The sequence below is a fragment of the Ruditapes philippinarum genome, unplaced genomic scaffold (assembly GCF_026571515.1).
Source record: "Ruditapes philippinarum isolate M1 unplaced genomic scaffold, ASM2657151v2 ctg495_1_1_1_1, whole genome shotgun sequence".
Classification (NCBI taxonomy): domain Eukaryota; kingdom Metazoa; phylum Mollusca; class Bivalvia; order Venerida; family Veneridae; genus Ruditapes; species Ruditapes philippinarum.
The window spans coordinates 41,411-63,015 of NW_026859038.1; the positions used below are offsets into that span (position 1 = coordinate 41,411).

At 33.8% G+C, this 21,605-nt stretch overlaps 1 protein-coding gene across 1 annotated transcript in view; it reads right to left on the bottom strand.

Moving 5' to 3' along the window:
* LOC132754973 (uncharacterized) overlaps positions 1 to 15,636 on the bottom strand; it is a 35,044-nt gene extending 19,408 nt beyond the window's left edge. Inside the window, exons 1-6 of the mRNA XM_060745737.1 lie at positions 15,435 to 15,636; positions 13,225 to 13,347; positions 4,963 to 5,117; positions 3,275 to 4,478; positions 2,677 to 3,086; positions 2,072 to 2,226 (exon numbers count right to left, since the gene is read on the bottom strand). Of these exons, the coding sequence (XP_060601720.1) occupies positions 2,072 to 2,226; positions 2,677 to 3,086; positions 3,275 to 4,478; positions 4,963 to 5,117; positions 13,225 to 13,347; positions 15,435 to 15,454 (2,067 nt within the window). The 5' untranslated portion in view covers positions 15,455 to 15,636. The remainder of the gene's footprint in view (positions 1 to 2,071; positions 2,227 to 2,676; positions 3,087 to 3,274; positions 4,479 to 4,962; positions 5,118 to 13,224; positions 13,348 to 15,434) is intronic.
* Between the last annotated feature and the right edge of the window lie 5,969 nt (positions 15,637 to 21,605).

Consider the following 21,605-nt stretch of genomic DNA (forward strand, 5'->3'; position numbering starts at 1 on the left):
GCATAATGATAAAGTTTTTAAGGGGAAAAAGATATAGTTGTAACTCTCTACTATGTAGTTAAGTATATAGTATAAATAACGTCATAATAAAGTTTCCCCAAATTCACTTTTTTCGTATATTTTTTCCCCTCCCTACCAGCGTCCAGCGTCTTCCCCTTTTCCTAAAAAAAACCCCTGCCCTGGGACGGGGCCAATTTTGACCCCAGGGCTTTTATTTGAACAAACTTGGTAGACACTCACTAGAAGATGTTTCATGCCAAATATCTAAGCTCTAGCTCTTTGGGTTTTTTAAAAGAAGATATTTAAAGTTTTTTCTTTCGGTTGCCATGGGAGTTCTGCATGGGATTAAATTCTTTGAACAATTTTTAAAGGAGACCACCAAAGGAACATTCCTATGAAGTTTGGATGAAATTGGCTTAATGGTTTATGAGGAGATGTCATTTAAAGTAAAAGTTTACGGACGGCCGGACGCCGGACGAAAAGCGATCACAAAAGCTCACCCTGTCACTGTGTGACAGGTGAGCTAAAAAACTACCCAACAATGCTTCAGACAAAGTTTGGTGATCATCCTTCATTAGTTCTGTAGAAATAGACATTTAAAGGTATTTCTATTTTTAGCTTAAGCGGCCCCTAAAAGGGGCTTATCAAATTAATATGAGCAAACTTGATAAAAGACTACCCAAGAATGCTACAAACAAAGTTTGGTGTTCTTCCATCAATTAGTTCTGTAGAAATAGACATTTAAAGGTATTTCTTTTTTTAGCTTTTGCGGCCCCTAAAAGGGGCCAATCAAAATAATGTTAGCAAAATTGATAAAAGACTACCCAAGAATGCTACAGACAATGTTTGGTGATCCTCCATCAATAAGTTCTCTAAAAATAGACATTTAAAGGTATTTCTATTTTTAGCTTTTGTGGCCCCTAAAAGGGGCCAATCAAAAATTATATGAGCAAACTTGATAAAACACTACCCAATAATGGTACCAACTAAGTTTGGTGATCATCCATCAATTAGTTCTGTAGGAGAAGATGTTTAAAGGTTTTTCTATTTTTAGCCCTAGAGACCCCTAAAAGGGGCCAATCAAAATAATATAAGCAAAATTGATAAAAGACTACCTAAGAATGCTACAGACAAAGTTTGGTGATCATCCATCAATTAGTTCTCTAGAAATAGACATTCTAACTGTATTTCTATTTTTTAGCTTTAGCGGCCCCTAAAAGGGCCAATCAAAATTAATATGAGCAAACTTGATAAAAGACTACCCCAAGAATGCTACAGACAAAGTTTGGTGATCATCATCAATTAGTTCTGTAGGAGAAGATGTTTTAAGGGGTTTTTCTATTTTTAGTCCCTAGAGAACCCTAAAGGGGCCAATCAAAATAATTTAAGCAACCTTGATAAAAGACTACCTAAGAATGCTACAGAAAAAGTTTGGTGATCATCCATTTAATTAGTTCTGTAGAAATAGATGTTTAAAGGTTTTTCTTTTTTAGCTTTAGCGGCCCCTAAAATGGGCCAATCAAAATTAATATGAGCAAACTTTAATAAAAAGACTACCCAAGAATGCTACAGACAAAAATTTGGTTTGATCATCCATCCATTGTTCTGTAGAAGAAGATGTTTAAAAGGTTTTTTCCTATTTTTTAAGCTCTGCTGACCCCTAAAAGGGGCCAATTGGGGGGAATGACATTCATCGAGCAAATTCAAGTGTGGCTGTCACAAGGATGCTACAGAACAAATTTTTGAAGTAAATCTGCTTAGTAGTTTCAAGAGAAGAAGACGATTGTTGACGCATGACGACAGACGACGGACGCCGGATCATCCCCCTTTGATACCAATAGCTCACCCTGAGCCTTCGGCTCTGGTGAGCTAAAAAAAAGTGACTCATCCTTCACATCTATGTGACAATAAAGTCATAGTGCCAAACCTTTCCTTTAAATCAAGACAACAGTGCAAAATCTGTAAACATGTATTTACAGTAATCTATGCTCAAATATTTCCATATCTCACTCTACATAGTGCTGACTGATAAAATCAAATGTATTATACAACAATGACGTGGACAACCTACCCTTTGTTCCTTCTCTTCAGCACTGGTCTGCAGATGAACACGAGTAATCTCCAAGCTGTCACGTATTTCCTTCATATTGCCCGCAGAACAAGACTTCTTTAATATACCACTAGTCTTCTTGCCACTTCCTGTACGCTTTAATATACTCCTTACTTCTATAATATCATAAAACAAACATTGGCATAGTTAAATTATCAATAAAATCTCAATAACTTTTTTTTTTTTTTTTTGATATGCGGAAAATATTATATTAAACATTTATTACATGAAAGAAAAACATTTAATGCAAGGGCATGAGAAATTGTATCAATGTTCAAAAATATAAAGTATATATTAGAGTATAAAATATATAAGAGTATAAAACATTCTTTGAAAGTCAATATTCAAAGCCTGCAAATAGTGTTGCTATCTTTTATTTATGATTGGCATTTATCTGAAACAAAAATGCTTTTTTTTAATTGACCATACTGGAGATATTCAACAAATATAATGACTAAATTCAAACAACCATACTTTCTCAATTTCTTTTACCATTTTTTCAATATACACTGCATGAAACTATTGATTATTCAGTCTTTATGTAATATTAAAGTAGTTACCGGTACCTTTAGGTTCTGGTTCCCGTTCCTCGCAGATCGTACTGACAGAATCTGTATCTCCCGGATCGTCTCCATTCACCATCGATTCTGTTGTCGCCATCTTTAAATGAGTCGCTAGCTCCTCCGGTAAACCCCACGTTACATTTCCATTTGTTTTACCAGTATCACCATTAGTTGTTACAGTACTAGGTGTATCTTGTTTGGTATTTGCGCCGTTGTTGGTCAGCTTTTTGTCTGGCACTATATGCTGCACCGTATGAATTATAATAACCAGCATGTATTGGAGGTTTAGAATGGTAACTGATGTTGAAGATGGCCTTTTGAACCAGCAGAATTTGTTTTCGAAAACTTGTGTGGATTTAAACATCTGACACACTGGTATCAGTCGGTTCCTGGAAACTGGCGAGGAAGTTTTACTGTTGGATTGTGGTGTTACAGATAATCCTGAATGTTACTGTTTCTAAGAAAGACAGACTTTTTCTCTTGCATATTTCTAGGTGGATTTTGTTATTTCTTTCTGTTTATTGTAGAATTTGTGTCAATTAATTGTGTTTCACTAAACAATGTTTGTCTGAGGTACACTAGATTGCGATTTATCACTTACTGCATGTAGTTGACTTTTGAACTTTGAACATTAGAGTTCATCATGGGAACAGTTGTGTTTGTGTGTGTATTTTTACCAGTATATGGACTTGTATGTGTAACAAAGGTTGATGTTGTAGTGGTTACAGTGCTAGCAGGAGTAGGTGGGTGGGGTGAAGGTGTTCCCCAGGCTTTCAACTGAGCTTTTGGTCTCAGGTTCTCTTTTCCTTCTTCACTATCTATATACCCGGAGCCAACTGTTGTTGTTGCCATAGTAACAGCAGCTTGTTGCTGCCTGTATCGTTCCTCTTGTTGTTGTCTCTCTAATTCGTCCTTTTTCTGGCGTTCATATTGTTGCTGTAACAGTTGTTGTTGCCTTTGTTGCTGTTCTAATGCTCTCTGATCTTGTTCCTGCTGTTGTTTTTGTTGCTGCTGCAACATTTGTTTATGTTGTTGTTCTTGAAGCTGTAATTGTATTTCTTTCTGCCTCTGGATATAAAACTGTTGTTTCTGATCTTCTGATCTTGGATTGGTTGTTTGTGAAGCTTGCATTTGAGCATGATAAGAGTCAATGTTTTGTGGCTCCAAATCTACTGCACCATTAACAATATGTGAGTTGTTTCCATATATTTTTATCTCATCTTTACTTTTATCAGCAAACGTCACATTTTTGGCACCATTTACAACATTACTACTTTCATTTTTTTGCGTCATAAATGCATTAAGATCACAACTTTGACGAAGAGTGTCACTTGTGTCTCCGTCCTCTAGGCTGTCAACTGTTGAAAGACTTTCACTCCTATCTAATCCATTACCTTCATTTTGTTCGTAATTTATTACATTTTTATCCACTTCTATTTCTTTCATTATCTGTTTATTGAATTCTCGTAATGTTTTTTGTTGTTGTTCAAGCAATGACTGTTGGTACGATTCTAACTGTTGCTCGAATAAGTTACGACTGTTGTTTAAGTTACGTAAACTTTTATTATGCAGTTCTTCTTGTTTGTTGGTACCATTTCCATTATTGATACTTGGATGGGCATATTTGTTGAAGTATGGTTTACTCAGTGGGTCTGAGTTCTGTCTGTAGAAGGAGGAAGTAGGGCTAGACTGGTTGCGAGTTCGAGCCGAGCCTGACCTTGAACTGGCCGGGCTACCTCGCACAATTCTGAGAGCATCGTCAAGTTGTGTGTGTATATTGGTTCGTCTAGGTGACCATCTTCCACCTGCATATATATAACACATCACTGACAAAACAAGATATTTACTGAATATTTAACAACTCAAAAATGTCACATAATTAAGAATTAAGTCAATTAATTAAGTAATTAAGATATCTGAAAATGTTATTTTACTGATGTTATTTGAGTTTTTAACTGTTGTTTGTGTTAATTTGCATAATGATTAACTTTGTGTGTAACATATTCATTGATATGAATTGAATTTTAAACAGTGTACATTTTAATTTGAAACCTTGAACAATCACAGTTATCTTTCATTATGCTATCATTGAATTCTGCAACTATCTTTAACAAGTAATTGTCAAAGATCATGTATCTCAAGCTTTTCAACTTAAGCTTATTAATATATGAGAAATCATATAAGTAAAACTGTCAAACAATACAAGGAAGAAGGAAAACTCATCAGGAGATTAACTAGATATTACTACTAAGATAATAGTATAAAAACATCCAGTATAACAATACATACTTGTACTACTTGTTCCACTGCCTGGTCTACTTTGTATGTGACCTCTCTGAAATTTTTCTGTAGCTTCTTGTTGTTTCTCTCGTCGTTTGGCAAGAATTTGTTGACGTCTTTTCTCCTCGCGTTCAGCCTCCGACTTTCTCTTTATAGCAAGAGCTCTGAAATAAATATATATAGTATTAGGTAAGCACAAGGTCCATGTTTTAGTAATTGAGTATTCATTTCTTGTCAATTGTCAGACATATACCTGTGGATAATTAACCTATATTAGTACAGTGGATATAGTACATGTATAGATTTGTTCTCGACCAGACAAAATAATACTGCTATTGTTAACAATATCCTGTAAGTTTAGTGGGTCAGTATAAAGAAATATTCTCTAAAACAGATTGACCAGCTTGTAGTGTAAAGACCACACAAGAAAGATTTCCTGTCAACTAGATGGGCCTGATACATCTTTCAATATTATTCAGTTTTTATACATTATATTGACTTCATATTTCAAGGTTTTTATAAAACCCATATTATAACTAATATCTAATTTTCAAAACTTTTTAAGATGAATTTCACCATATTGGTCACATAAAATTAATTCTTTACACATGTGCCACATCCATTACTTGTATATCAAATCTAAAGATCAAACAATTCCCATATAGAATGACTTGGTTACACCAATATATAGTATTAAAATCCAACTTATGCTATCATCTCTTAACTTAAACATTCTTTTTTTGTAAAAGAAATCAAATCACTTTTTTATAATGATTTGATCGTTATAAGTCATAGTTCATTTACCTTCCATTTTGTGTTAGGTTAATCAAAGATTTGTGTCTGTTGGTGGATAAATTTTATATTACTATATAACTCAGTAATGTTACAAATCCATACCTTAGTCTCAACTGCAGCCTTAAAGCTTCATGACCACTTATCATTGCAAATATTTTATATGAAAAACGTGACACAAAACACAGCAATGCATATCTCCATGCAAAATATAAAAATCCAAATCTTAATGTAAGAGCATATAAATTAATCATATACCTTTGATATTTTAAATAGATGGGTAAATTCATGCTTTTAAACTGTTGAAAACATTAAACTGAATTTCTTTTGAAAATCTATTTATATTATCAAGTGTATTGGAAGCTATATCAATAGATTATGGGGATAGAAAATTTCACTTATAAAGATATAGCATGCCTATTTAGAAATGAAAAGGACTTGACATAAAGGAAATTATTGATTGATAACAAATTATGAAAGGTCTGAATCTAATAAGAATGATAAATAAAACATGCAGGATATACTGTTAACATTATAAAAGTAAATGAAGTATTTCTAAAGCTTTGTTGATCAGTATTGAAATATTCTATATGACAATGAATCTATAATTAAGTTGACAGAAATAATCAATATATCATTTATTGTTGTAAACATTGAATTCAATGTTTTTATAATGGCCAGTTAGCATGAATAAGATACATGTTTACTTTTCTCTGTCAAGAATTTTTGATAATTTGACTATTTCTATGACAAATAAAAACATTACTCAACTGTTTTAATAATACATGTATAACCGTATCTATAATTTCAATCTAAACTTCTAAGAATTTCAACAACAGTAATTGCTATCAATTTGATAATCTGTACAAGAATCTTAATAATACTATTTTTCTTGCCCTGAGAACTGTTATGTTTTTAAGTACAAAGCCACTCTTGTCCTGCTTTCAGGGCTGTAGCTAGTTTCTGATCATCAGCAAAATCAACAACACTTTTTTCATTATTATACAGTACGCTCACCGCGGGTTTTGCTTTTTCCGCGATACCACCGCGGACGATTTTTTTTTATCACGGACAAACGCGGGGGTTCGTCCGCGATGAGAAGCCTAATTTCCCCGCGATCCCCGGTGTTCAGTTGTTTCCACCGCGGACAAAATTCTGACGACCGTTCTTCATTTATCGATAAAATCAGTCACCCGTTTCCCGCGCAGGATCGCCATGGTCAGTTGGTCAGTATAAATTTACCTCCAAAATAATAGACGTTTTATTATTTTTTAACGTCATCTTTTTTTCATTAAATGCGACTCTTGTCGCGTTGACTGTCTTAAGGAAGACATTTTACAGTGTAAAAAGTTATGATTTAGCCAATTTATGACTTCAGCTATTGCTAGATTTTTTCTGATAATGAGATAACTGTCGAATATGTTTATATAAATCTTTAATTTAGATTAACTAGCCAATGAAAAACATTTGCTCCATTAGGTAATTTTGAGAACAACTCGGAACTTCAAAGCATTTTCAATTTATAGTAACAAACAATACATATAATACATTCTACAAATACTATTATTCCTATGAACAATAATATCTTAAGATGAAATTAAAATGAAATATTTTTAACTTGAAAATCGGTCGATGGAAGTTCTTAGAAAATAACTGCCATGTGCCCGTTTGCCTTATATACATGTATGTACATGTATACTGTTCATAATAAAATAACAAAAGTATAACGTCAAGTTAAACAAAATTCTGCAAAAAAAAATCTATAAAAAAATAAAAAAGAACAAGCAAACAAACTACTAAAAAAAATGAAAATAAACTTCAACAGTTGATACAAACTTCAAAACATATACATTACGCTCACACCTGTAATTAGATAAATCAAAATATCATTTAATGTATATTTTGGTGAAATAAACGCTTTCTTTTAATGTTCCAAATAAAATATAAGACTTTATGATCAACATGCAAACGCATCTGACAATTGAAAGAGACGTCCTGGAATATTGCCTGAATAAAATTGTTGAGGGTTACGTGTTCAAAGCTTTTAAATAAGAAACAAAAGCTGGCATATAAATTGTTGTAGTACCTTTTTCATAAATGTCATATGCCGATTTTTTCATTATTTGACTTCAAGTTTCTCACTACCATGAAGTTGCGACGACAATGATTTATCTTGATGTCGAATACATATTATACATTACCCAACACAATAACAAGAAGAAGAACAAGAAAAACACTGCATTTGTACATGTACTTTTATTACAACAAAAAAGAAAGAAAACAAACAAATTTTACATATAGTTACATGTATATGTACAGTACATGTCACAGTACATGTACGTACGTATACTGATGTTTAAATACAGTAATTAGTTTTTAAAATTTAAGGTTTCCACAGCGTTGACCGGTGTTTGACCGCCGCGTTCCTCCGCAATTTACCACTGCGTTCCGCGGGGGAAACGATTTCAGCCGCCGATTTATGTCCGCGGTGGTGAAAATTTTCTGTCCGCGGGGTCACACGGACAATATCTGAGCAAATTTTCGTCCGCGGTAAACCTCATCCGCGGGGTCAGGCGGGTTTTGAAAAAGTCGCGCTGAGCGTACTGTAGTACATGTATTAATAAACATTATCTGATGTTAAAAAGTGGGTAATTTAACAATGATAGTTTATTGTACTATAACAGTAATAAAGTAAATATTCATCAGAGGCATTACAATTAACTGTAGAAAAATAAATATACAACAATTTAAACTAGAACTATCACTAAATGTGATTAATACCCCCACAAGTCTGCTTCGGAAATGAGGATGTTACTTTAAGTAACAGAATACCTTGTAAAAGAATTGAAACATAGAGTTATGGTTGTTGGAAATTAAAGATAATTGTGGTTCATGTATGTTGCATTTCCTTTCAATGTGGTTGGCCATTGATGAAGTTTAATTGAATTACTCTGTAATAAGTCCAGACAGACAAAGAAAAAGAACAAAGGGCAAACACTCTATAAATACTGAAGATAGAGTTATAGTTCTTGTGCTTTGCACTTCCTCTTATTGTGCTTGACCATTGTATAAAGTTGTTTTGAATTCCAACCAGTATGTTTTAAGTTATGCTCCGGACAAGGAAAAGTATCAAAGGGCAGTAACTCTGTATTTTGTCAAATTGGAGTTATGGCTATTGTGGAATGCACTTCCTTTGAATGTCCTTGACAACTGTATGAAGTTGTACTGAATTCCAAACAGTAGTTTTCAAGTTATGCTCTGGACAAGGAAAAGTAACAAAGGGCAATAACTCTGTAATTAGTCAAGATGGAGTTATGGTTCTTGTGCACTGCACTTCCCCTTATTGTGCTTGACCATTGTATGAAGTTGTTTTGAATTCCAACCAGTAGTTTTCAAGTCATGCTCTGGACAAGGAAAAGTAACAAAGGGCAGTAACTCTGTAATTAGTCAAGATGGAGTTATGGTTCTTATGCACTGCACTTTCTCTCAATGTGCTTGACCATTGTATGAAGTTATAATGAATTCCAACAATAAGTCTTCAAGTTATGGTCCGGACAAAAGAAAGCAATGGAAAAGTAACAAAGGACAATAACTCTGTAATTAGTCAAGATGGAGTTATGGTTCTTGTGCACTGCACTTCCCCTTATTGTGCTTGACCATTATATGAAGTTGTTTTGAATTCCAACCAGTCGTTTTAAAGTCATGCTCTGGACAAGGAAAAGAAACAAAGGGCAGTAACTCTGTAATAAGTCAAAATGGAGTTATGGTTCTTGTGCACTGCACTTCCTCTCAATGTGCTGGATCATTGTATGAAGTTATAATGAATTCCAACAATTAGTCTTCAAGTTATGGTCCGGACAAAAGAAAGCAATGAAAAAGTAATAAAGGGCAATAACTCTGTAATTACTTTAGATAGAGTTATGGTTCTTGTGCACTGCACTTCCCCTTAGTGTGTTTGACAATTGTATGAAGTTGTTTTGAATTCAAACCAGTAGTTTTCAAGTTATGCCACTGACAAGGAAAAGTAACAAAGGGCAATAACTCTGTAATTAGTCAAGATAGAGTTATGTTTCTTACGCACTGCACTTCCTCTCAATGTGCTTGACCATTGTATGTAGTTATATTGAATTCCAACCATTAGTCTTCAAGTTATGCTCCGGACAAGGAAAATGCAACGGACAAAAAAAATGCATTGGAAAAGCAACAAAGGGCAATAACTCTGTAATTACTTTAGATAGAGTTATGGTTCTTGTGCACTGCACTTCCCCTTATTGTGTTTGACAATTGTATGAAGTTGTTTTGAATTCAAACCAGTAGTTTTCAACTTATGCCCCGGACAAGGAAAAGTAACAAAGGGCAATAACTCTGTAATTAGTCAAGATAGAGTTATGGTTCTTGTGCACTGCACTTCCCCTCAATGTGCTTGACCATTGTATGTAGTTACATTGAATTCCAACCATTAGTTTTCAAGTTATGCTCCGGACAAGGAAAATGCAACGGACGTCTGGACCGACCGACCGACCGACCGACCAACCGACCGACCACCGGGTGACTCCTATATACCCCCCCAAACTTCGTTTTTGGGGGTATAATTATTTGTATTATATAAAACTTAAATGAGTCAACTGTCATGTAAGACACTTCAGATATTTATGACATCACGATAACCCTGATTTAACCCTCCCATTTATAGAGAATGTTGGTTAGATAATAAACCTTCACAGCTTATCTATATCAGATTTAAATCATTTTAAAATAAATATCAGTGCCAAATACCGGTACAGATTAAATAATTTACCTACCCACTATTGAAATATGTACGATTAGCACCTGGGATGAATACAGGATAAGTCTACATTTAAACTAGCCCAAGATATTACAAGTGTTCCTTTATCTATATGAGCATTCCTGTTTGTATTTCTTGGGAATATAATTTATATGTATATAATTAGTAAAGTAGTAGTAGTATAATTTATTTATAAGATATGTTATAAAATAGATTGTGACTAAACTCCACAAAATTTTGAGTATTTTTTTTTTATGCAGCTCCATGCAGAATAAACATGATGCATTTATAATTTGTCAAAATGACCATCATAGCTCAGCTGAGATGGGGCATAATATAATTATGTCAAATGGAAAATATATGTGATGATATCATAGACTAAAATATATTTTAAAGATCAGTAGCAAATTTCTCGTTGTAAATTATCAGACACAGATGATAACATTTCTGTTAATGTGAAATTTTGAAGTTAACAAAATAATGTACATGTATATGATATAGAAGATAATTGATCCATACATAAGGCCATCCTTAAAAAAATGTTTGTTTGCAGTAACCCGACCCAGAATTTTCAAGGTGGGTAAGTAGGTCGATTTTTTTTTATTATTATTATTGAACTGTACTCCCAAATAAACATGGAATTTTAAAATGCTGGACAATTTATGCTTTGATAATCTGGTAACAATTAATAAATTGATAAAAGAATTCTAATTAAATAATACATACATTTTATTTCTTCTATTAACCTTTAAAAGAACAAAAACAAAGCACAAGGCATAATTTTCTAGTTAAAAAAAATTAATTTTTTATCCAGACCATGAAAAAAACTTTAGAGTAGGGGCAAATTTTGTGAGTAGGTCGCGTTACTGCAAACAAACATTTTTTTAAGGATGGCCTAAAACAACAGCTAATGCTCATCTGTTTAAGGGACTCCACTGAGGTTTTTTGACATGAAAGAACTGGAAATATCTTTCTGGGATTTTTGTACCAGTTAATGTAGGACAATAAGAGCAGTTTGTCAGATCATTCCCTCTCCCAGTTTTTCCTAAATTTAGAATTTTATTGTGCAAAATGACCCAAAACTGTAAAGCAATGCAATGCTTTTCATTCAAATAAGGTTAAGAACCACACACACAAAAAATTTGAATTTAATTCTGATTATATGTTTTTACTTTCATTTGCAGATTTTTTTTATTTTAGGTGCTTTACATGACCCATACATGAATTTCAAATCTTATGTTTTTAGGCTTTTTGACCGCAGTTGAGCTCATTTAAGGGCAACAACTATCATAAGATAACTGTCATAAGAACATGTCAAAACAACACTGTTGATACTTAAGTTAACACAGAATATTTTGTTTGACTGAAATGCCAAGAAATGGAAACAAGGAGCAATCTTTTCGTAGCTGTTTTGTTATAGAAAGGGCCAAAGTTTCTTATATTATTGTTAAAGAATGAATGTTCTTTTGTTCTGTTTACAGTTTTCTGACCTTCTAAGTACTACTTTTGCAACACTTGGATGGACAGTCAAAGGGGTTATGCCATACCATAATGTGTCCTGAAGACACACATCTCTGGGTATATTAGACTGGTAAATTATCTTGACTTAACCCTTTCCTTCATGAGCATAACTTTAAGCCATATTGTGAAAAATGGCCGTTTTCATTGGAAAGCCTCCTGTTAAAAGTTCAAACTGCTATGAAACTGTGAAAATGCTTCAATACTGATGAAACTTGGCACAAATGTTGACTGGACCATAGCCTCTGTAAAAGCATGCTCAATCTTAAATTTCAAGTAACATTGGTAACAGAGGGACCCATGTCTCAAAATTGCCAAAAATCACTATTTTGCTTTTTTCCCCCATCAAAACTGATTTGAAAGTGCTGCAAATTCTCAATGGATTGAGATACACAAATGTAGAGTAAAAGGCTTTTCAGCGTTGGTTACATGTTACCTTAAGATCAACCTGAGGCCATTTATAGCATGTCAGGTGTCCAAAATTTTCTTGGCGATAAGGAGGGCGGCCTCCCCCTTCAAAGCCCCTAAATAGAAGCAAAACTAGGGCCTAAATAGGACATTTTTTCACTGTTTGAGGCCTCAAAAAAAAAGGGGGGGGGGATTGAAAAGCCGTCAAAACATGTCTATATTAGGTAAAGGGTTAACTCATTGTTTTCACTACAGCTTTGCAAAATTTGAACAGTGTAACAACAAGTTTTTTGTTCTACTATACATTGTATGCATATATTTTTTACTGGAAATTGGAGATAAATTATTGTTATCTCACTAGGAAGCTAAATCAATCATACTTGACATACAAGTGTTAATTATTTTTTCAGAACTCCTCATTATGAAGCTAATCCTATAAAACTATCCAAAACTCAACAAACGTGGGTTTTCCTAGGCCGATTCCCCGGTACAAACAAACTTTTAACCGTTATAGCTTCACGGTGCACTACAGGTCACAATAGATGAGTTCCTGTTGCACTTATTTTTGAAGCTGTAACTGTAAAAGTTTGTTTGTACCCCCGGATTAGCTGGGAAAACCCAAAATATTCTTAATTTCAGAGTAAGTCTATTGAAAAACCTATTTTATAAGTGTTCAACAAAAACATATGATGAACTATTAGAGATATTTTTAAACATTAGAACATATTAATTCAAATTGAAATAAATGAACCAGTAAAACTAAATACCTTCGACGTCTATTGGTTTCTACAGAAAGTTTCTTTGCTCTTGCAATGGCATCTGACTTCTCATTGACTGCCAGCGTTTTAATTGTGTCTACATGCTGTCGTTCAATATTCTTGAACTGAGACCTACACCTTTGTTAAGGAATTTACAAATTCTATTTACAAATGTATAACAATGATAAACAAAGAATGAGATACTAAAATTTTTGAAAACTGTATTAAAAGGTAAGACAGACAAAAGTAACATTTGTACTTTTGGCAATTTAAAAAAATTATTTACTTATCTCAAACTCAATACAGTTCACTATTTTGCACTTATCAATTATTGTAACCACAGCCCAAGAACCCCAAGGAAAGAGTGAGGTATTTGACTATTGGTTTTATAAAGCCCAGCTTAAGGCCCTGTCCTGAGAACTCAGTTTGATGGTATTTATCAGTGCAGACTGTGAAAGGCAAAATGGTAGGAAGTTTGTTCAGCTTCCCTGCTATCCTCCATCCTACATGTACCCTGAGGAATTGATAACGATTTGCCCTACTGACTATTCACCACACTTTAGTGATGATTCGTCCCAGATTAATGATGATTTGTCTCACTTTAAAACAATCATTTAAAAGTTTCTTTATGTTATCTAAATGAAGAAATATTAATATTAAATGTTTGTTTTAGTATATAGATTTGTGAAATAAAATGTTCTCTGTTTCTAACTTTAACAGAAATTTGTCATTTTAACTGTTAAGTTATCAATATTAATACTTATAACGATTCGCCCTAGTTCTGTGACAATTCGCCCCAATTCATTTATCATCATGCAGGGCCTTTTCACTAGTTTTGGGGAAGGCGCCCAAGCCCTTTTTGTGGGGAAAAAATGTGCGGTTTTAATACTTTTGGGGAAAACAATCGCATTTTCCACTTGCAGTTTAACCGTTATTACTATAAATAAAGACTTATTTAAATCATACATTTGGGGGAAATATCATAATATATTTGCATATTTTCCCCCAAACACACTTATTTTAGGAGCTTTCTGTCCAACATAAGTTACAGGGATTTTTTTACAGATCAATTTATTGCCACTTTTTATTTGCCTAAGAATACATTAACTCATATTTCCTAATTATAGAAAATTTACGTATGACATGTGAGGGTTCTTGATTTGAGGTATCCCTCTAGTGGGTAATTGAATAATTAGCTTTCATTGGACAAAAACAATGATCTATTTTTAAACAAGAAAGTTTGTTAACAAGTTTTTTTCTTCGATGTAACATTTCTCTGAAAGGGAAAATCTTTGCAAGAAGGGGAATTTTAGACTGTTTTTTGGGGAAAAAAGGTAGTAAGTAGGCTTGGGGAAGTAGCCGAATACCGGCTACAGTACAGAAGGGTAAAAAGGCCCTGTCATGGCATCATGTTCTTAATCATTGTCCTTCAAAAAAGTTTAAGTTATACAATAATAAATGTTATTTGCATTTGCTGAAAAATATAGGTTCTTCAAGTTGGTGGTGCGCATTTAAATACTGTATCTTTTTTTAGTTTTAGGCCTTCAGTAACAATTAGTTACTTTATAACTATAAATTTCTAGTTTAAGAAAACAACAAAATATATATGTTAACATACATAGAACTAGAATATACAGTTGTCATAAAAGTATAACAAATAAAAATAAATAAAAACACATATTAGAAATTGTTAGTTCTGCTAAACTCATATTTTATTTATTCTACCTCTAAATCAAATGTTATCTATAAAAACAGGAAAATTCTGCCCCAAACCAAATCGGCCCTGTGCAAAAATCGGCCCTTAGATGTTTCGGCCCTTTCCGCGAGACGTTTCGGCCCTTTTTTATTACATTTAAAAAGGAATTTTTATACTTTAAATTTTTAAAAAATTGAAGTTTATTGATTGATTGATGATACACAAACAATATTTATTTTAAATTTACATATATGTTGTTTTTTTTCAAGGTGTTACAAATTAATTATTTATAGCTTATTGCTAATAGCGGTTAGAATAATATCAAAGAAAACTTCAGAAAATAACAATATTCCACCTGGGAAAACTTATCAGTGACTTAAGTAGGCCTTTCCTAATTAACTGAAACAATACAATGGACAGATACACAAAAATATTCAAACATATCTAAATATTTTAACCATTTTACTTTCTGTCAAATGAAAACAATCAATATTTTTCCAAGTTTTCGCTTATCTAAGGATACGAATAAGCCCCTCCAAGCATTTTTCTACGGATAAAACAACGCTACTTGATGATCGATTCTATTCAATGTCTCTGTTCATTTTTAAGCATCAACTTAAGTAAATATTCCGGTCATTTGAGAAATTTAGATTTTTTGACAACTGCCAGACGCCATATTGTTTTGGTTACACGATGCGCGTGGTTCAGGAATTTGGTCACTGCGCACATGTCTGAGCAGATGCTCGTAAGGGAGAAATCCGATTAAATCCGATTAAATATAGACAGGTGCGCTAACAACGGGACATAACTTAAACGCAGTTGTCGTTCTTGCAGAGAAAAGTACGGTTTACATGTTGGGACATTGTCTAAACATATGGGCTACTTAATATTTGAAATAGAATAGGATAGAATAGTGAACAGAATAGTGAAAAGAATATTATAGAATAGAATAGGGAATAGAATAGAGTAGGGAATAAAGGAAAAAAAATAGTGAATAGAATAGAATATGGAATAGAATATAATAGTGAATAGAATAGAACGGAAAGGATCGTGGAATGGCAGGACAGGGGGGTGAGGAAAGAGAGGGCATGAAGGGAAGGGAAGGGAAAAGTAAATAGAACAGAACTGTTCAACAGATATACTTGAAATTAACAAAGATCTTTCAGATGTGAAGATCTGACATCTTAACATAAAGTACTCATTAGTTTCAATATTATGTAAGAAACAGCTTATGCGAAATCTTTTGTCAGCTGGTATATTTCGATTGATTGATACATTGATTTTTTGCACTTGAAGTCAAAACCTTTTAGAAATAGTTAAATGAATTATAACAGTCAGTTATAAGTTTATTTATACTCGGCGCCGGAATAACCATATGTCCGAGAATTCAGCATCCGTGCCGGTCCACTAAGGTAGTCTCATCGGGGACGTCTTTGTCAAGCTGAGTCTTCCTGATATTCCCATTCTTCGTTCGATCGTGGTAGAGGAGACGACAATACTGGCCAGGCATCATGTTCCATACTGACGATAACAAAAACGGCTCTCATTAGCGCCAACCCTCAAGAGTTAGTCACGACAGGTCAACCAATCACCTCTGGTACTTAAGATGACTTGACCTTGACCTGCCGTGTGCCTTCTCCGCGACGTGCACGCCTCTGGAGGGATTTGGAGAAGTGAATTATAACGATAATGCTTTATTGTATTTATATAGATCTACACGTACATAATATAAAGTTTTACTTGTTCATACCAAAGGTTCAGTAAATGTTTAGTAAATGTCACTTGCCTACCGAAAATCAAAATTATACGGTAAAATATGCATTGTTGTACTTATAAGAGCCGACAAAAGCCAAAATCTCGCTCAAAGCGGTGGTCAAGTCACCATTTTCACGAATGATCTTGAAAAGCAAACAATTTCATGGAAGTAATAGGATAAAGAGTAATGTCTTCGCAGCCGTATGCGGCTATTCCCTTTTTTCAGTTCGGTTAAATGAAATATAAATTGGCCAGTTAACTTACCGCGTTGGAAATCCTGTCAGGTATTCACCATTTATTGCACAATTATGAGTTACTTATTGCACGAATCGTGCGTTATTTTCACATTCCGGCGTTACTGGATATACACGGACGTAATATTATGTCGCAGCTTGAAGTCGATCAATATAAGCTTAAAATTGAATGTAGCACATGTTTCTAGTTTCCATGTGTGTTTAAAGTTCTCTGATGAATAGAACGAGGAAGAAAATAAATGTCAAGAAAAGCATGATAATAATGATCATAGTCAATTTATAGATGTAGTCTAAAATGTTTTGTAATTTACTTATGAATGAGTTTGCTGTGTGATTGATATAGATTAAAGAAAAATTAGTACAGGACCAAGTACCGAGCATTGAGGAACGCGACCTTCTAACTTTATTACAGTAGGAAATATCGGAGAGATAAAAGACTTTCAGAGTTTTGTTATCTCAGCAGTTTTGTTAAACTGGTATTCCATATTGTTGTATTTTAAAGATAAGACTTGTATACCAAACTGTATCGAATGTTTTAGAAATGTCACTAATAGTACATGAGCGAGGAGTGGGGAGAAGGTGGAATATCAAGAGGTCAGAGCCCTCACAATTCCTTAGCTGTGGTGGCCGAGGAAACAGTTGACCAGCGTATCTAAATTTTAAATCTTTTTATATGCACTTACACCAATATTGTGGATGCTAAAGTTTTATAGTACTTCTTGTGACCTTAAGCAAAAATATAATTTCAATTGTCTCAGGTTTTAAAAAAAGCAAGTTGAATGACTGACAATCATAATAAATGAAGAACTTTGTAACTTTGGGTACAATATATAGATTTGATCAGAAAATGAAAACAAGGCCAGATGGTGTATAAATCAGTATAATAAATAATATGGATTTGATATGGATATTTTGGACTTGGGAGATGAAAACGAGGCAAAATTGATCAGGTTGGATCCAATAATGATTTCTATTGGAACATCACGTGATGCAAACGCTGTAGATGTGTACGTTGTTTACATTTTGTAAGGTTTTACAGATATATAATGATAACTTGTATCTAGCTGGAAATTGATTAAATGCAATATTTTGACTTATCTGGAATTTAATTGTATATTTACATCACTAACTTACTTTTTTCAAAATACTGAAATGAGGAAACATGCAGTCGTCATTTAGTGGCACAAATAATCCTCTTAAAAACGAGAGAACGAAGTAAAAAGTCAGGATCATTTTAGGTATTAGTTTATGCCTAGGAAAAAAGGTTAATTCTAATATTCAGCATCACTTCTTTTAAATGAAAATGTTTCGGTATAATACACGTTAAAATTTTCCCGTCCATTCTCGGTATTTTCGAACAGTTTTATGTCCGACTTTCTAATCAAATATCTTCTGAAGATGGTCTTAGTTCGACCTAGAGTTTGAAAGATAACTGTTTATATTTCCGGGAGTTTTATTGTACTGTGTTAAGATATACATTTTAAGTTATTTTATTATTCAGTTAGTGAATTATTAATGCTTGAATGTACTTTATGTTTAGCGGCACTATATATTATGGCAATACATTATGTAGGCTAGCTAATGCCCCTCGTGGCTGAGGGGTTGCCGGTGTAACATTAAATTTTGACCCTGTTGAGAAATGACCCTGAGGGTCATTTTTCAACGTTGAGAATTGACCCTGGGTCATTTCTCAACGGTCACGGGTCAATTCTCAACGTTGAATTTTGACCCACCCGTTAAATTTTGATCAGTAATGTGAAGGTGTTGAAAAATGACCCCGGGTCGTAATTCAACGTTGAAAAGTGACCCCAATTTTTTGATATTTGGAATGTAAGTTTTAAGGTTAAAGTGCATGGAGGTATGAAACGTCAAAAACGCATTAATGGGTAAACTTAAAGCCTGCTGGTGCGTCCGTTCGTTGTTTCCACAGATTGCATTACCTTTAAATCTAATTTATCGTTCTTTATGTAGGTAAAACAAATGAAAAATACAGTTCAGCAACATTTGGGGAATATATATTAAAATCGTGCAATAAAATCGAAGTATTTAAGTTATGAGACGTCGCATGAAACAGGTCATTAATGAACGAGCGTAAATGAGTCATTTTTATTTCGCTGACATTAAATGATATCTCTATACAGACGGCAAATGTCATAACCCTTACTCTTATCCCATTTACGCAGCATCCTAAGTTGGGGCTTGATTTTTGTGTGTTTTGTTTTGTAGTTTAAAATTAATCTTATTTTTAATACATCGGTGAAAATTTAAGTGAAATATGTCACCATCGTACTGTCGTACTGTCGTACTATCGCCATCGTACTGTCGTAGTGTCTTCTACATGACTTCTACAATTCAATGACAGTAACAATGCTTCGATTTTATTACAAGGGCTATTCTAGTTTGTGTTAGGAATGAAATTTGTGAATGGACATGTTTTACCTTTTCTACAATTTATTTTAGTTATTCAATAAAGGTTTACGTGTTTCAGTGTATTAAATTTTCTATTCTACTTTCGGTTTCTAAGGTTTATATATCAAGTACTTGCCCTTTATTACTTTTTTTTCTCAGGAATTTGCAACATTTTGAGCTCGACTTTTCCTACTCAACCCGACATCGTAAAGTTTTTCGTACCAACTCACTTTATTTTAAAATTACTAGACATGGCTTTGAAACTTTCGATACCTGTTTACCATCATAACCTCCATCTACAGACAAGTGTACATAACACTGTCAAGATTTTTGACAGAATTATGAGCCTTTTTGGACTTACAAAGTGTATTGAGCTTGGTTAACACCTCACTTTATTTCAAAACCGTTACAAATACAGCTTTTAAACTAAAGATAGATATGTACTTACCATGAAGACCTAATCAAAAGACAAGAGTATATATAAGTGTCTCGAGTGTTTTATAGAATTATGCCCAACCCTTTGAGATGGTGCTTGAAACTTTGAATGCTGCTTTAATCATTACCCCTATCTATAGACAAGAGATGATAACTCTGTCACGAATTACTTTAAAAAATTTAAGGACCTTGATCGACATATAATATTGCTTAAGTATTTCGTTCCACCTCATTTGATTTCAAAACAGTTTGAGATATTGCTTTGAAACTAAATCATACTTACTTGCCATCATGACATCCATCAACAGACAGGAGTACACAACTCTGTCAAGATTTTGACAGAATTATGCCCCTTTTTAATTCAAAAATACATTGAATATTGCCCTCATCCTTTAAAGATACATGTTTTAACTTTGATTGCTTGTTTATTGGCAAACACGAAAAGTCGAGCGCACTGTCCTACTGACAGCTCTTGTTCAAGCTATTGTACGTTTTCTTTGTAATATTAGTGTCCGTCAATTGAAAAGGAAACTGAATCAGTTAAAGTTGAAAAGACGCCAACACTGGAATCAAAGGTGGAAGTGGCTATCTAGGTACATTTTAAATAAATGTTTCTATTAATTTTGAAGGCGATTCGAATTGCCTGTATATATAATGTTATTGTTGAAGCCTTCCTGAAACGTTTATTCTTTAAGACATTGTTACCTGAAATGTAAGACGGCTACATTACTCAATATACATTAATTCACGAGTGAGACAATTTCATATTTAGGCAAATTCAATTCGAGTTTGAATAAGCCAAATGTTTAACGTTAGCTAACAGTGGCGTCCTTGCGTGGTTAGTACTATGTATTAATTTCATACACATCAAATTAACCTGACTGGGCACAAGTTGAAATTTTAGCTCATTCGGCCTAAAAGATTAGAAATTATAGATTTTAATGGCAACAAAAAGTGAGTTACTCAACACGTTACTACGACAATGACAGATTGAAGTATTTACTATGTAATTATGGTTATCATGTCAAAAATATTTTGAAGAGGCTTCAAAATAACACCTCCTAGCATGGGATTCGAACCCACTGCCTCCGCCAATGCAGAAAAAATGCTAATTACTGTAAATACTAAAAATGCTTGCTCAGCCTGTTCACACTGATACAGTTACTTACAAGTAAACATTCTTTTATGGTTCCAAGCCTATGCATTTTCCACGAAAAAACTACACATTGAATGTTTTCTTCGACAGACTGAGCTTGCAGGCAGTGGTGGGAATCTTGGCTGCCGTTCATGCGCTAACGGAAGGCGACAGTACGATGGTGACACTACGACAGTACGATGGTGACACTACGACAGTACGATGGTGAGAGTACGACAGTACGATGGTGACACTACGACAGTACGATGGACTATCACCATCGTACTGTCGTGCATCGCCATCGTACTGTCGTACTGTCACCATCGTATTGTCGTACTGTCACCATCGTACTGTCATGCTTCGCGTTTTCCGTCCTCAGAGAAAACGCGATGGCCATAACAGTACACCGTACGAAGGACAATTCATGTTTGTTTATAGGGGAGTAAGACTCTCGATTCATATATCAAGGAATAGGGGTTGGAATTGATGTCCTCGGAGTAAAGTAGCTTAAATATCATTGAATAGCTGCAGTTGATAAGCTGGGCACCATTTGACAGACGGGGTACACCATTATGTAAAGGTAATCTTAAAACAAGGTGGGTGCCAAATACTTTCTTCAATTTTCCAAACCTTAAATAACATATTTCACTTAAATTTTCACCGATGTATTAAAAATAAGATTAATTTTAAACTACAAAACAAAACA